We start from the raw sequence: 17,826 nt of genomic DNA, 5'->3' as shown, positions 1-17,826 counted from the left end.
AAAGTCTTATCGATGCTACTCTAGGAAGTCAGCTCGGAGTAGGTGGTCGACCGGAATGTCGCGCAGCACGCCGTTATGGTTTTCTGTTCATTTTCGGAGTGGAAAACCTGCGGAGTGCTTCGCGTAATTCGGAAATCGCCTGCGACTGAGTGTGAGCAGCAGCTAGCACGTCGTCCACATACATGTAGGTTTCCAGGATGTCGCTGGCCATTGGCAACTGGGGGCGCACCTCTTGTGCAAGTTGCTTGATGACGCGAAGGGCGAGGAACAGTGCGCAACTCACTCCGAAAGTGAACGTGGTGAGCTCATAGTCACCCACGTCCCCGTTACGGTCGCGAAAGAGTATTCACTGATAGAGCGAGTGTTGGGAAGCCACTTGGATCTGGCGATACATCTTGTTGATGTCGGCATTAAAGACGTGGCAGAACATATGCCATAGTCTCGATCTTGAGTCCTGGCCTGGAGGCGGCCCCGAGCTGGAAGTGGCAACGCTTTTTCGCCTAAACCGCTACGGTTTGGTTTAAACCTGCGACTTGAGCCTGGATGGCTTCGAACGGTGGCTTAATGATGTTGAAGAGACGTGATGAATGTAGCCTCGGAGCCTGAGTCGATCAGAGCACGGGCCCGGAAATTTGTCCCCAGGTGGAAAATATTAATGAGTGCCGTGCCCAGAAGAACGGTACTTGTGTTGGAGGCGAAATAGCTCTGTACGTTGCGCTGGAAAACTATCGGGAGAAATGCAGAAGGAAAACAGAAAAAATTCAAAAAAGATGACGAAAAGGTTTAAATTATAAATTGTGGATGGTTCAATTTATTTCTTGTAGTGTCCTTGTGTTGGTTTAGAATTAGAAAACGAGAGAAAGGTTTTTTTTATGTATTTATTTATTTGGATGAACGCAAGACTCGGTTACGATACCGATATTTTTGGATTCCGCCACCTCTCACTCCCGACACACCAATTCGACAATTGGCGATGTAAAGGGTTAAATAAGTACGGAAAATGCGCCGTGCCTTGGTTGGGGATAATTTTTTGCGTATTTGGAGATACTAATCAATAGTGTGGCGACCAAAACGTATGACTGGAACGCGTAAATTGCTCGGAATCGCAGACTTTGTATATTAAAAAGAGCCACTATGCGCGGAGTATGTTCGGTAGTATGGAGTGCGGTATTTTTATGCGGGGTGTAGTATTTTTATGTATGTGCGTTATGTTTATATGTACAGTTGTGTTCAATGAAATAGTAGTGCCGCACCTCATCACTTTCAAAACTCTTTTTGAGATACTTCCAGCTATCCAAATTGAACAAATTATACCTTTTTGAATAGACTGGACTGTTACCATTAGAAAACCGAAGAAATGTCAATTCATTTGAATTCCATTTTCTTGTTTTACATGACATAAGCCGAATACCCATGAAATTTGCTGTTCAATGAAATAGTAGTGTTTTTTTAAAACATTGAAAAAAACAACGAATCTCAAATAAAAACATATATTTCATGTTTTTCATGTTTCCTGAGCTTTAATATTTAGTTTTTAATCAATTTGGTTTTCATTTCGAACTTGCACCGGCCGGATATGGGTCATTAATCTCTTGCCAACGCTTCAATAGGATTTGAGCCAATAATCCATGAACCACTTGCTAAACCTTGGCTCTGGTTCACGGATTTGCAGTTGCAATAATGTATTTGGTATTCCCCCATAAGATTTCGATGAGATTAATATCCAGTTGGATATTATGCGTGTTTCAAGTCATTATCCGGTTAAAATATCCTTTTAGCAGGAATTTTGTCAACTGTAATATGAATGTAATATATTCTAAAGTATGCCTACATCCTCAGTTTTGCTCAAAACCATACTATACTCAAACGCCAGGCCAGAAAGTACTAGCTCATATGAGCTGGGCCCCATAAGGCCCGGATTTCTGTGAATGCCAAACATAATCTTTTGAGTTTATCTTACCATATAATACAACTTTACTATCTTTAGTCAAAAGTATTTTTGTCACTGTGACACAGGCCATTCCACATGCGTTTTTCCAAACAGAAGTCGTGCACCCATGTACTCTTAGACCCAAACGCGGTGCTTTCTGGGACTTCTTGCATTCAAATAATGTGTAATCAACCGTCTAAGAACCGTCACATCACTGACAGAGCGATTTAAAATTTTTTTCATAATTTTTGAGGATATTAAAGGCCTGGTCTTGCCTTCGACCATCGCCGACCATCCTCTAAAAAATAATTTTTTCGCATACAAAATCGATTTCCAGTCTACTTCTTTTAGTTAATTGGGTTAAATACAATAGTGAGAGTGCCTACAACTTATTTTTCAATCCCATTATACCTCCTGCCTTAAGTTTTTAGTCTAACTCTTAGATCTCCTCTTCTGGACCGAGCAAATGATTTCTTCAACGCCTCGAAATCAAAAGTACCGCTATGTCCAAAACTTTCTTTCATCAAATTATTCAATAACCAAATTGAGCTTACGGATGGTGACTTATTTAAATTAATTTGCTTTGTTTTTTTTATTTTTAAAACTAAATTTAACCCAGCACTACTATTTCATTGAACAGCAGATATCATGGGTAGTTGTCTAAAGTCATAAATAACAAGAAGATAGAATGCAAATGTAATGGGGTTTCTTCAAGTTTCTAATGCTTACATTCCAGGCTTTCCGTAAAGGTATCACTTGTTCAATTTGAAAGACTAGAAATATCTCAAAAAGGGTTTTGAAAGTGATGAGGTGCGGCACTACTATTTCATTGAACACAACTGTATGTATATAGTTGGCAATACAAATAAATATATTGCCGCCAACTATGGAAATAAATTTATATGTAGATGGATGAAATTAAAACACTTTATTTATATTCTCCTTGCACTTGGAGTGTGCCAAGGTATATGTTTATTGGGGTGGGTTTTTTATCAAATGCACTTGCGGAATGTGCGTATGTATGGTTGTATGTATTTGGAATTTGAATAATTGGAGATCAGCTGCGGAGTTGTTGTTGTGAGCTTTAATGCACTAGCTGAATATTTTTCCTTTTAATTATTGTCACAATTAATGCACAGACAAAACGGAATTGAAAAACTACCGTACCACTGGTAGTTGGAGTTTAAGGAACGAAGAACGGCCGAAATCGCCGATAATGTGGCGGTGTCGAAAGGAAAGAAGCGACACGGAAAACGGATGGCACAGAAAGAAGAAATAAGTACATATATAAGAATTTACCCATATCGCGGAAATCGGACTTTGCGAAAATTTAAAACACAAATCGCGAATGGAAGGGATTTGTGGCACACGAAAGTCGTACTTATCTTAGGATCCTCTGGTGGTGATGTCGAAGCGCCGATGCTCGAAGGCTGGATTCCTTATAGGGAAGGCGACGGTGAGGATCCGGCTCGAAGGACCAATGTTTAAGCGAAGATGCGTCTCAGGGTGTCCCACAGATAGAGTCCCAAGTAAAAAACAGCTGCAGGTCCAAGTTCTTCAATGTGTTTATTCAATATAGTAGGATCGCGTGCAAAAAGGCCGTTTTGCATATGAGTGTAAAAGCGAAGTGATTCGATGGTTGCGCTCAGAAACCCCCGGTGGCTGTCGGCAGCGAGAGCGGGAGCGTAAGCGTGTGCGAGGTGAATTTGTACGCGCGAGACCGCGTCGCCGAGGGGAAAAATGTGGATGGAATGCCCACAGAGCGGTTGCCCCGCCGGTGCTTGGGTGCTTTGGGTGCTTGATGACAAGGAAAGAAAAACAACTTTTGAAAAATCAACAGAAAATGGACAAAAGAGAATGGATTCTCATATTTATTTATTATTTTCAGACATTTCTTTTTAGAGTTTGTGGTAGTTCTTCTTAAAATTATGAAACCCATTGAAGTTTGTCACCAGAATTGCCTTAAGCCTAGTACTCAGATCTAAAAAAAACACCTCGCGAACAGAATCAGGGTTGATATTCGTATGAAACCGATAAGAAATTTTTACGGCAAAAACTCTTTTCTAGGCTTTGTACGGAAGGAAGTACTCAGATCAACAAAAAAAAAGTATTTGCTTGTTTTTTTGGTATGTTTAGCTGTATATGTATGCCTCGAAAATTATATCAGATTGATATATTTTGCCAGCAAACACGAAGCAAACATTGCAATAAGAGTACACAAAACCAAATGAAATATTTAAATATTGAAGACAAATAGAATCTAATAAATGCAGTGTTATATGAATGACAATTATATGGATACTATAATTTATTATTTTTATTAATTTTCATATATATAAAACAAATATTGTTTCCAAAACATTTTGTATTCACGGTGTCCGGCACGGGAGGCGTCGCGATCTGCTGCTGCTGATAGTCAGATCCATTACCTTGCCAATAAAATGTTGGGAAGCCCAGGATATACCTGGGGAAGAGCAGCCCCAGCCGAAGAAATGCATTTTATTAACTTTAAACAAAACCAAGCAGCGGTCTGAGCAATGTAACCGTTCGGAATGCAGTGCACACCTCTGGTCACACTCTGGACTTTTGTTTGCTGGCAAACAGTTTTTGGATCTGAGTACTAGGATTTAATGGCATCGGGGGGTCACAAAAATGTCGTATGATAATAATACAATCAGTTTGAAGTATTTTATTTAATGATTTTATGTATATTTTCACCTTTTGCAACAGCCATGAATTTTAAGCGCCAAAATTTGACTTTTGATCTACAAGTTTTTATTGTTCTAGTAATGATAGTTGCGCTGATAGGCAGAAAAGTGCAAATATGTGCTGAGAAGCGCAAAAGCAATCGAATATATCGTATAGACGCACATGAATCAGAGACCGACGCAACTTTTTGCCACCACTAGAGCCCAATGCTTAACCTATGTAAAAAGAACTGCGTCTCCGGCAAGACGCAACGAAGCATGACGCAGCCCTAGTGTAAACGGCCTATTAAAATAAGTTAAAGTGTAACGGACTTTTTTGTTCACAATACCTTTATAACTTTTAAATAAGACATGGTATTGGTGCAAGAAACCCTGGCATTCGAACGGGAATTTCAGCGAAACTTGAATACAAATATTTCGATTTGAAAAATTGTTTAATGTTGCGCTCTGATGTCTTAAAATGGTTTTGATCTTAACCAAATATAATACTATACATTCTTAAAAATTTAATTCCCAAAGGACAAACATTTCTATAAATATGGCGCTAATAAAGGTGTAAAAATATACCGTTAGCCGGAACTGCACTATGTTTCCTAAATATTATTCAGATAGTTGTGTTTGTAAGAACTTTTATTCATTATAAAAGATAGTAATATAGGAAATGATATTAAAAATTCCAATATGCCATTTAAGCTTAGTACCTTGACGCGTTAAATTTTCCATCGAACGATTCAGGGATGATATTAGAATGGAAACGATAAAAAAGCATGCCGCACCTCGGTCGATCGAAAATTTTGCAGCAGGCATTTCGCAGACCGTACTCAGTTCGGAAAATAGACAAGCCGATACATACTACAGAAGCAACCGATGGTATATTCCCATCTCGAGCGGAATATAGAATTATTCTTTTTTCGTCCGAAAGACACACATACACAGCCATTAAAGCCCAGCCTTATCAATATCAACGATAATACGAATATCATCCCTAATTTCGGCCGACGGAAAATTTAGCGCGTCTGAGTACTAGGCTAAAGAAACAATAACTGCACAACGAGATTTTGACATCGATAACTACAGGAAGTGTTAAACTATTGCATTCAGCCCTGGGTATTTTAAAACATTTTTTAAGCTTGCTGGAATAGGTTGTGTTTCTCAAAGAGACGAATATTATTCAACGGAAAAATGAATAATTTACCCCCTAATTCTGGACATTCTCGTGGACGGGGCCGTGGAACAAAACGTAATGACGATGCCAACCGTGGCCTGGGTCTTCAATTGGTAAGAAAATTAAATTATATACAAACATACATTCTACATAATTTCCGGCTACTTTAAAAAAAAATTTTGTAACTTAGGTTCTTTTGACACAGTATATAACATGTGTATTAAATCGGTTTTAAATAGTCAAACATATCTGTGTAAGGATATATGTATATACATTATATGTACTACCGGAGGCAAACAAATTTCAAATGTTATGAGTAGGGATTCAAAAGTTGAAAACATTAAATAAAAGAAAAATAATGCAGTCAAGGACTACCGAAACGAAAATTGGAAAATTGTACTGCACAGGTTAATTCGTGCACCAGTTTTTGAATGTATCGTAAGGGCACATGTTAAACGTTTTTTATTAAGTTACTTTACATCACTTCTCAAAATTAAAAAAAAAAACTAAACATGAATGTATTTTGGTTTTTCTTTGAGTCAATATGTCCTTATCTCTCGAACACCCTCGACTTTAAAGTTTCTATATATATTCTTATGTAGTTTGCATTGGTGAACAATTAGATTAGATACAAACTAAGATCTTATATTCTTCTCCCGGTACTTTTTAAAATAATTTTGGAAATCACGTGTTCCACACAGTGTATAATTTATTTATTACATCGGTTTAAAATATCGGTTTACGCATATCTGTGTAAAATATAGGTATGTACATTAAATGTACTACCGGAGTCAAAACAATTTTCAAATGTTAAGAGTAGGAGATTGAAAAGTTGAAAACATTAAATAATAGAAAAATAATAGTCATGGATTACCGAAACGAAACATTTGAAAATTGTACTGCACAGCTTAATTCGTGCACGAATGTATCGTAATTGAACATGATAAACGGTATTTAATACGTTACTTTACAATACTTCTGCAAAATTGGAAAAATCTAAACATACATACATATTTATTTAGGTTTGTTTGTTGGGTTTTTTTTTTTTGAGTCCATACGTATGCCTATCCTTCGTACACCCTCGACATCAAAGTTTGTATATGGATATGTATATGGGGCTTTTAAATTTTTTAAAGAGTTATGGTTTTTTTTCTATGGCAGAACTTTTTTTTGAAGAATTTTTGAAGTCTGGTATTTTTTTTTAAACCTTTTTTCAGATGTAGCGATAGTTTTTTCACATAACTTTAATATCTTACGTCTGGTTGTACAGAACTTTGCTATTTTGAAAAGGTAATTAAAACAGCTAGAAGTTGAGCCCAAATACTTTGTGATTTCAGCTTACCGTCTGGGAAATATAAAGCATTGAAATGCAAAAATGATGATTTTTGTGGGGTATTTTTTACGAAATTTTGACTTTAAAAACTCAGGAAAAGTCGAAAAAAAATTATATCTTGTGTTATCTATTTTTTTGTGTATAGGTGCGTTAATTTGGCGTCGTTTAAGGTATCGCTCATTAAGATCTATGGAGAGACTTTGGAGCTAAAATTCGTTAACCAAACCTAAAAAATGGAAAAAATGAACAAAAAATACCTTTTTGAAGGCGGCGGGCCCAACTGCCGATTGGGAACAAAGCAAACGAGCAAGGGTTGTACATTTGGTACCTGATCGCGTTCCAAAGTGTTTGGCATCATCTTCTAGCTGCGTCAATTATCTTTTCAAAATAGCAAAGTTCTTTACAACCAGACGTAAGATACTAGAGTTATGTGAAAAAAACAAGCGTTACCTCTGAAAAAAGCTTTAAAAAAAAATACCAGTTTTCAAAAATTCTTTAAAAAAAAGTTCTGCCATAGAAAAAAAAAAAAATATCATCAAACCATTTCTAAGCCCCAAATCTTTAAGAAAAAGTTCGTTTTGTTCCTTGAGGAAAAATCGTGTTGACTAGTGTAATAAGACATGCGGTCATGAACGTACAAAAAGTACATCATTCGTCGGACATGTCCATATGTATACTAGGTTGCGCCAAAAAAATGTTTTTTTGAAATTTAGACGGAACACCCCTTATTTTTGTCATCTTGGGCTTGAGAGTAATATTAAAGTTTTTATTTTTATTTAACAACATTTTTTATAGGTTGATATCGAATTTTACAAACTATTTTAATCAAGAAAATTAAAAAAAAATTGTTTACTGAATGAGTTGGATAATTTGGTGAAATCTATTGCATAAATATTGATACCATTAATATCGTTAATTGTTAATTAATATCGTTAATCAGTTATTGGCAGTAAAAAAACTCTCACAAGTTTTTGCGAACTAGTTAACTAAATATATCAGCTGAACTTCCAGATTTTTACCAATCGTTAACTTTTTAACAGTAACTAAAAAAACGAGAAGGAAGGTGCGAGTCGCTTCTGGGGACGCGACTCTACTTATACCCGTACATACCCGTATATACATTTTTATACCCGTACTCAAAAAAGAGTTAAGGGGTATATTAGATTTGTGGGAAAAGTGGATGTGTGTAACGCAGAGAAGGAAACGTTTCCGACCCCACAAAGTATATATATTCTTGATCAGCATCAATAGCCGAGTCGATATAGCCATGTCTGTCTGTCCGTCTGTCCGTCTGTCTGTCTGTCTCGATGAGCGCCTAGATCTCAGAGACTATAAGAGCTAGGGCAACCAAATTTGGTTTCCAGACTCATGTGATATCCCACTGTTACAAGTGTATTTCAAAATTTCGCCCCGCCCCCTTTCGACCCCACAAAGGACGAAAATCTGTGGCAGGCACATTTTTAAAGATACGATAAAACTAAAAACGCAGTATCGTAGAGAATGCCCATATCTACCAGATTGCCGAATCTAAATCAGATCGGATCATAATTATAGCCAGAATGAAGAAATTAATTTTCAGTTGCTTCCCCTGTCCCCCCTCCCGCAAACGACAATGCAACTCATTTTCCTTCTCGCTCGCACACTCTGCCGCGTTCAGTGCGCGAGAAACCCCTAGCGGAGGAGATGTAGAATATGAATGGTACATCTATAATCTACATGTTAGATGTAGAATAGACATTGTATATCGGACTACCCCTCTTGACTACGGGTATAAAAATATCTTTATCAACACATGTGTTTTTTATACCTAAGAAAGAAACAACCTATGATAAAAAAAGTTTCTTACGTACATAAATTATTCGTACAGTTGTTCAAGTAATATTTGAATATTACAGCTACAAAATACAATTTAAGTTTATTTATCCGGATTGAGTCTTTTTGATGTCTAAAAGGCCTCAGCACAACCATTCCCCTAAGGTGCTCTATGAACTAATATTGGTCCATTAAACAAGCAGTGCCATTTTCAAAGATTCCTATGTCGCAATTTTGTGTTTTTCAAAATTTCTCCAAACATGCTTCATGGAAAATGAGTCAGCTAACTGGAGTTTAGTTTTAAGCTGGTAGCAGTGGTATACATATGTAAATCCTTATTTTTGTTCGTTGTTTGCACTGCCCACTGTACTAAATTGTCATCTACCTACAAACATATGTACACATTCATGCTCCCGCACGGCAGCATTGCCTATGCAACCGTTCTCTAGCGTCTATATCCTTGCACCCGGCCCGCCTGCCCTTTGATTTAGTCTTGATCTTGCAATCACTTCTTGTACATCGTCTTGGAATCGAGCTATTTAATCCGACACCGTTTGGAACCGACCGCCGCGTCTTCAATCTTACACTGTCTTGAATCCAGCTAACTATCCCTTCGACTCTGTATCGCCTTATATACTACACTACAATAAACTATGTCTCTTTAATCATCTCTTTAATAATCTCGCAAAACAACGCTTTTGAAGAAGCTCAGTATCGAAACAGCATTTATTTTTTTTGTTTTTTGTCTGGTACAAGATTGTCTTAGGATTATGCCCAAATTGAATGGCAAATGGATGCAATTTAATCCCTTTCTCATCTCTAGGCTTTCTGCCTATCTTGGTTTAATGTTTTATTTTACATCGAGCTCGGTATAATATATCTTATACAAATTTATCGATTTTCAGGGCCAGTCTTCTAAAGAGACACGTCCAGATAAACCTGTCCCCTCAATGGAGACTGAAAAAAGGGTGTTGGAGAACATACCGAGCTCTACGGATTCTGAAGTTCAAGCCACTGAAGGTATTGTTTTGGTCCTTTTTGTGATTATTATTAATTCCAATTTTTTTCTAACTAGGCGATCCTCGAGGATCTGTACGTGGACGACGCCTAATAACTGAAGTTGTGCACTCTCGTCCTCAAGGACTTACAACCAAATCTGGAACTACCGGCACAAAAATAGCTGTCCAGACCAATTATTTTAAAATCTTGAAACGTCCATGTTGGACCATATTCCAGTACCGGGTGGACTTCGAACCTGAAGTCGACAACACACGTTACCGTCGTGGATACGTCCACGAACATAAAAATATATTGGGTGGATATATTTTCGACGGAACTGTGTTATTCTGCACAACTCAATTCAAGGTCAAGGAATTAGTGACAAAAAATCACGCAGGAGAGAATATTACCATCAAAATAAAGCATGTTGGTTCCGTTGAAGCAGCTGACAACCAGCAATTCCAAGTCCTGAATCTTATCTTACGAAGAGCAATGGAAGGGCTTAATCTACAGCTTGTATCCCGTAACTATTTTGATCCTAAGGCGAAGGTACGTCACATTACAAAAAAAAATTCAGTTACTTGAATTGCTTAATAATTTAATAACTTAATAACTTACCTATCGGCTGCCTGGCCTAATTTGCCCAAGGGCCGGTTTAAGCATAGACGTGAAGAAATTTCCTCACTGCAAAATTGTTCATAATTGTATTATTTAGCAAAATGGAACAAAAATATCAGGAAATATCTTTACTACCGGAAAAAAGAGAGTGACTAATGTTCAAAAGCTATTTAATGTTATTTTTTTATATGTGCTATAGATTAAACTTGATAATTACCGCATGGAATTGTGGCCTGGATATCATACATCGATTCGTCAACACGAGTCTGACATATTATTGTGTGCCGAGATCGCTCATAAGGTAATGAGAACGGATACCTTGTATAATATTTTATCTGAGGCGATTCGAGATAACGACGATTATCAAGACGCTTTTAAACGACAAGTTATGGGTGAGTTTTTGTATTTACATATATATGTAAGTGTGCATACAGACGTTCAAGACGTAAAAAGGTTTAAGAACTGTATAAAAGCAAAGACTACGATGCTGCATGAGGAACAAATGACCATTCAATTTTCGTTTGACGCTACATGGTACGGGTGCGCGGGGATATTTCTTCAATTCTCTTTTAGGCTCCCAAATGCTACTGTCTTCGTCAATGCTTAATAAGTCTTTGGCGCTGCACAGTTGGGGACTCAGCCGAAAAGAGGTTACACAAGTCAACAAATTTTATGAGCGCTTTGGATTAAATGAAAATACGCATCTAATAGAGAATTTTCCTGAGCTTTCAAAAATTGAATTTTGAAGATAAATATAGTTAACGAGATCTGATCACTCTAGGTCAGTGATGCCCAGGCCCATTGCCCTTCGAGCCCTTTTGTTTTTGTAATTGCCCTCAGCATAGGAAAACAAGAATTGGTTACTGTGCATACACAGTTTGTGCTTTGTACCAGCATACCGAAAGCCCAACACATGCAAACAACTTTGTTTGTATGCGATCCGTCCAGCAAAAACCCGTTTTGTCTCTTCTCTGATTGGTGTTACCCGACTTTTGTTATGAAGCGAATTACAACGTTCCATCTCGTTCTTATTTATTTCTTATTTTCCTGAGCAAATAAAGATGTACGGTGGATCATGAAGTACCTGTCTTTTTGATCCAAATCATTTACCGTCGAGCTATTTTTTAAGGATTAAAAACCGAAAATGGTCGAAAGCATCCCCATACTGGACGATTTGTTGGACATGGTCGAGTTTCAGAAATCTCGGAACCCTATCGCGCGATTATTCATAACAAATACTAATTTAAAATGTGTGTACCAGAGAGCTGCAACGAGTAATTGTTTTTCGGGCAAACTCGAACACTTACTCAGAGTTTTTGTGACTCTGATTCAGCAGCATGAAGTGATTGGTTTGCGCCGGTTTGAAACGAACGGGTAAAGCCCAATCACTCAAGGAATATATCATACGTGATTGCATATGAGCGTTCGTTTTGGTTCAGTCTGAACGTCTGATCGAACATGCTTTTCACAATCAAGCTTGTTCGAGACTGACTGTCCGTTTGTGCTCGTGCGCCACCCAACCCAAGTATCATCTGATAAAGAAAATGACGCTTTCTTTTTTGAATATTTAATAAATCAACCTGTTTCAAAAATCATAGAAATGCCTGAAGAGGAAATAGAAAGATATTGCAAGGAAAAAGTGAATATGAATGCAAATTTTAATTTGATGGAGTGGTGGCAAAACAATCAAAAGAAATACCCCTATTTATCAAAACTAGCTTTTGAAATTCACTCAATGCCAGCTAGCAGTGCAGCGGCTGAGCGCTCGTTTTCTTTGGCGGGCAACATTATAACAGAAAAACGTAATAGACTAGATCCAGGTTCGGTTGACAGCTTACTTTTCTTAAATTCCTTTCTTAAAAATTTTAATTCCTAAATGTACATATATAATTTAAATTTCTATATATATCTAGATATTTTGATCTCATAAAATTTTGTATATGTTAATTTCTGTTATTTTCTATAATTTGGTTTTTTAGTTTTGCTTTGTATATTTTTATAATATAAATGAAATAAAATGTTTATTTTCTAACTCCATTCCCATTTAAAATTTATTTTGATTTTTAATCAACTCGAGTTTTTTGGCTTCACTCCCAGTAAATTCATGTGCAAGAAACCCAAGGTCAAATATGTTATTTCTCTTTTCGGGACTTCGTCCACTTCGGTAACAATCATACATGCGTCCCATACCCGAAGGTTTTATCAAGCCTTTGAACGAAAACGCATCGAACCGGTGAACGGAAAATACCCGAAACTTCATTGTGTGTTCGAACCTGCCCGAACCCGAAAACTTGGCTTCGACTGAGTAAACCCGAACGAACATATTTCTGCTGAGCGTTTGAGTTGAGAATAATTTTTTGAAGGGGTATCGAACAGGCTCGACCATACTCATTGCCGTTCTCTGGTGTGTATCAAAGTCAGCATCTTACGCACTTTCTTTTTCTGATTGTCCAATATTTTCATTTGAAGTCGTGTATATTTAAAAATTTATTCTTTTCCATAGGTATGATATGTCTTACTGATTACAACAATAAAACATATCGCATCGATGATGTCGACTTTGGAGCATCGCCCATATCTAAATTTAACACTAAAGATGGAGATATATCGTATGTAGAATACTACAAAAAGGTAATTCAGTTTTTATAATGCTATAATATTAATATCGGTGCGAAAATAGATATATGTAGATATACTAGGCTGGGCCAAAATGTGACCATACATTTTTTTTTTCAAGTGTATTTTATTTAATAAAATTATACAATTTTTTGCAAATTTTTAGCTTAATGTTTGGGGGCTGCTACCACGAAAAGAAAATAAAAATTTTTACAAAACATTAAAAATATTAAAAACGAGAAGGAACTGCGCGAGTCGCTTCTGGGGACGTGACTCTACTTATACCCGTACTCATATGAGCATATGATTTTTTTGAATTTTAGAATTAAAAAAAAAAAAATTTACATATTACATATTTTTGCTACATCTGTTATCTACATACATCTACATATATTATGTATATTCTACATCGAACATGAAGATTGTACATGTACCATTTAGATTCGACATCTCCTCCGCTAGAGGTTGCTCGCGCACTGAACGCGGCAGAGTGTGCGAGCGAGAAAGAAAATGAGTTGCGTTGTCGTTGGAAGGAGTTGGCAGGGGAAGCAACTGAAAATTAATTTCGTCATTCAGGCTATAATTATGATCCGATCTAATTCAGATTCGGCAATCTGGTAGATATGGGCATTCTCTAAGATACTGCGTTTTTAGTTTTATCGTATCTTTAAAAATGTTTCTGCCACAGGTTTTCGTCCTTTGTGGTGGCGGAAGAGGGCAGGGCGAAATTTTGAAATACACTTGTAGCAGTGTGATATCACATGAGTCTGGAAACCAAATTTGGTTGCCCTAGCTCTTATAGTCTTTGAGATCTAGGCGCTCAACAAGACGGACAGACTGAAACACAGACAGAGACTCGGCTATCGATTCTGCTGAGATTGATTCGCAGTGCTCGGATTCGGTTTTTTAGTGATTCGGATGATTCGAATCTTACTGAAGGCATGATTCGTAATGATCGAACGCATTGAAGGGGCATGAGTATACTGTGATTTTATGAATCATGTGGATTCGTGCAGGGCTCTAAAAAGCAACAATATCCGAGTCGATATAGCCATGCCCGTCTCTCCGTCTACATTTTAGAGACTATAAGAGCTAGAGCAACCAAATTTTGTTTCCAGACTCATGTGATATCACACTGCTACAAGTGTATTTCAAAATTTCGCCCCGCCCCTTCCGCCCCACAAAAGACGAAAATCTGTGGCAGCCACAATTTTAAAGATACTACGATAATACTAAAAACGCAGTATCGTAGAGAATGACCATATCTACCAGATTGCCGAATCTGAATCAGATAGGATCATAATTATAGCCAGAATGAAAATATTAGATTTCAGTTGCTTTCCCCGCCTCCTACAGCAAGAGACCCGCTATTCATTCTCTTTCTCGCTTGCACACACTCTGCCCTGTGCAATGCTCGACCTTTGCGGATATGTAGAATCTACATTGTGTATGTATAATCTACATTTCATATGTGTAATCGACATTGTTGATGTAGATGAAGATAACAACTGTAGCAAACAAATGTAAAATATTTTAAAACTCTACTTAAATCATAAGTTCACAAATTGAATATACTGACTGAGTACGGGTATAAGAGTAGAGTCGCGTCCACAGAAGGGACTCACACGTTCCTTCTCGTTATCTCTTGTTTCAAGACATTTATGAATTAATTAGTTAATAAGTTAAGCTATCAAGATCCGAATTTGTTTTATTTTTAAAAACTATTTTTTAATTAAAAAAAGCATTCCATAGATTTAATATTTTTTTGTGCTATGGCTGTATATGGAACATCGGCTATATCTTTTGTTTATTTTTAGAAATCATTTACTATTCTACCATTTCTATTTTTTAGAGATATAATATCACAATTCGTGACCATAAGCAGCCATTGGTAGTGTCACGACCTACGGAGAAAAACATTCGTGGAGGCACGGATCAGCTTATTATGCTTGTTCCTGAATTGGCTCGAGCTACTGGAATGACTGATGCCATGCGTGCAAATTTTCAGTATGTCTTTAATGCTGATCACAACTTGTGATGTTAACATTATTGATTTCTTAAATATTCTTAAATTAGATTAATGAAAGCAATGAGCGAGTATACCAGATTAACTCCGGATCGTCGTATTGAACGTCTGCGTGTATTAAACCAGCGCTTGCAATCGTCGAAAGAGAGCATGGATGTGCTAAAATCGTGGAATATTGAACTTGATTCAGCTTTGGTGGAAATCCCAGCACGCGTTTTACCTCCTGAGAAAATTGTCTTTGGCGATCAAAAGCGTTTCTTATGCGATAGCCGAGCTGATTGGACTCAAGAATTCCGAAAAAACTTAATGTACTCGCATGTGGATATAAAGAGGTGGTATGTGATAACTCCACAGCGTAGTTTCCGGGAAACTGAAGAGTTTGTCAAGCTCTGCATCCGTGCTGCCAGTGGGATGAAAATGATTATTTCCGAGCCTCGATAGTATGTATTAATTAAAACTATATATTATTATAAATAGGAATACATTTAGTTCCGTATTTAATTTCAGCGATAAAATCCCTGATGATCGCAATGGGACATACTCGCAATCGATCGATAATGCAGTAGCCAAAGATCCACAAATTATAATGCTCGTGCTCAAGGCTCCAAACGAAGAGAAGTATGAGTAAATTGATTTCATAAAATGTGTGTATTAATTGGTTTTCATCATAAACAGGTATAGCTGTATTAAAAAGCGCACTTGTGTTGATCGACCGGTACCATCACAAGTTGTTACGCTGAAAACCATTGCTCCAAGAAAAGAGAAATCGAGTGGCCTCATGTCCATAGCCACAAAAGTGGTTATTCAGATGAACGCAAAACTGATGGGCGCGCCCTGGATGATAGAGTTACCTGTTCGCGGATTAATGACCGTTGGGTTTGATGTGTGTCATTCGTCAAAGAACAAAAACAAGTCATATGGTGCTCTTGTAGCTACGATGGATATGAAATCATCAACCCGCTACTATTCTTCAGTAACCGAACACATGAAAGGCCAGGAGTTGTCGGATCAGATGTCAATAAATATGACATGTGCCCTAAAAGCGTTCCGGGATCATCATGGTACTTTACCAGAGCGAATTCTGTTCTTCCGTGATGGTGTCGGTGATGGTCAACTTCATCAAGTTGTCAACACTGAAGTGAAGTTTTTGAAAACTAAACTAGATGAGATTTATAAATCTGCAGGCAAAGAAGACGGCTGTAGAATGGCATTTATTGTTGTAGCTAAGCGGATTAATACTCGGTACTTTGCCAACAAACGCAATCCCGTGCCAGGTACAGTAGTCGATGATGTCATAACGCTTCCTGAGCGATATGACTTCTTTTTAGTGTCGCAGGCTGTGCGTCAGGGAACGGTATCGCCTACTAACTACAATGTTATACACGATAACATGGGACTAAGTGCCGATAAACTGCAAATGTTGGCCTACAAAATGACCCACATGTATTATAATTATTCTGGGACTTGTCGTGTGCCTTCCGTGTGTCAATACGCTCACAAGTTGGCATTTCTTGTAGCCGAAAGTATTAATCGGTCTCCATCATCTGGTTTAGAAAATCAACTTTATTTTCTTTAAACGCTTTGTATGAGCAATACTATATTTAAAAAAAAAAAACAATACTTAATTATGTTTTACTTATGTAAAGTCAAATTTTTAATGTAATTGTTTGACAAATATAATTAAAAACCGATTTGTACACTTCTACCTCGTCGTACAATAAAAACAATTTAAAGAAATGAAATACATTTGTTGTTTTTAAATACATACACCCATAGACTTGCGCTAACATTTAGTGCTCCATGTAAACAGTGAATAACTTTGACATTTGTGAGCCAATTTGCATATTGGACACAGTAAAACATTCTTCGTTTTTTAATGCGTTTTCCATGACTTTTTCGAGAATGAAAAAAGGTCTGAACGGTTACTAGTTTCAACAAAACGGTGCTCCATGCCAAACTACACATCAAACAATGCAGATACTCCAACAAAAATTCCCTGGACGAATGGTATCCAAAAATGAAAATATTGAAAAGCCCAATCCATCCGCACTTATTTTTTTGGGGTTATTTGAAAAGTAAAGTTTAGGCCAGCAATTGTTATACCATTGTCGACCTCATGGCAAATATTCATGCCGGAATCATCGCTATACCGCCCGAGATGATAGAAAACGCTGCAAGAAAGGTACATTTTACTTTGTCCAATAAACTTGATTGATTTTGTTTTCTAAAATTAGTCTGAACAAATTCTGAAGGACCAAATTAAATAAAAAGACCTTATACGTACATGCAAATCGGTTCACAAATATCAAAGTTATTCAAGGTTTACATGGAAAGATGAAAGTAGTCTTCATACTAAATAAATATATGTGCATATCTAATTTTTTCTATTTTAATATAAATAACGGTAATGCAGCAATACTTTAGTACTCAATAAATCCAAGTAAAATTGGTATATCTTCATTTTTTTTTTTAATTTATAAAATATATGATGAATTCTTTGTATGACTTAGTATTTGAAGTTAACTGTTTATTTCTCTTGACATAATTTCACTATTTTCTTATTTTTACTCATCAAACCAAGCAAATTTTTTCCGATAGATTTTTTTTACATACTTAAGT

The 17,826-nt window shown here is 36.9% G+C and overlaps 1 protein-coding gene across 1 annotated transcript; it reads left to right on the top strand.

The window, feature by feature from the left end:
- Window positions 1-5,739: 5,739 nt before the first annotated feature.
- LOC111080972 (protein aubergine) lies at window positions 5,740-16,935 on the top strand. The gene is made up of 9 exons (XM_041595958.1): window positions 5,740-5,916; window positions 9,854-9,968; window positions 10,024-10,496; window positions 10,765-10,957; window positions 13,069-13,196; window positions 15,034-15,188; window positions 15,258-15,647; window positions 15,715-15,825; window positions 15,883-16,935. Exons 1-9 carry the CDS (start codon window positions 5,821-5,823, stop codon window positions 16,781-16,783), a joined length of 2,562 nt encoding a protein of 853 aa, XP_041451892.1. The 5' UTR covers window positions 5,740-5,820; the 3' UTR covers window positions 16,784-16,935.
- The last annotated feature ends 891 nt before the right edge of the window (window positions 16,936-17,826 follow it).

This window comes from Drosophila obscura, unplaced genomic scaffold (genome assembly GCF_018151105.1).
Source record: "Drosophila obscura isolate BZ-5 IFL unplaced genomic scaffold, ASM1815110v1 contig_9, whole genome shotgun sequence".
NCBI lineage: Eukaryota > Metazoa > Arthropoda > Insecta > Diptera > Drosophilidae > Drosophila > Drosophila obscura.
Note: the sequence above shows the minus strand (reverse complement) of the source record. Positions and strands in the feature narration are given on the sequence as shown.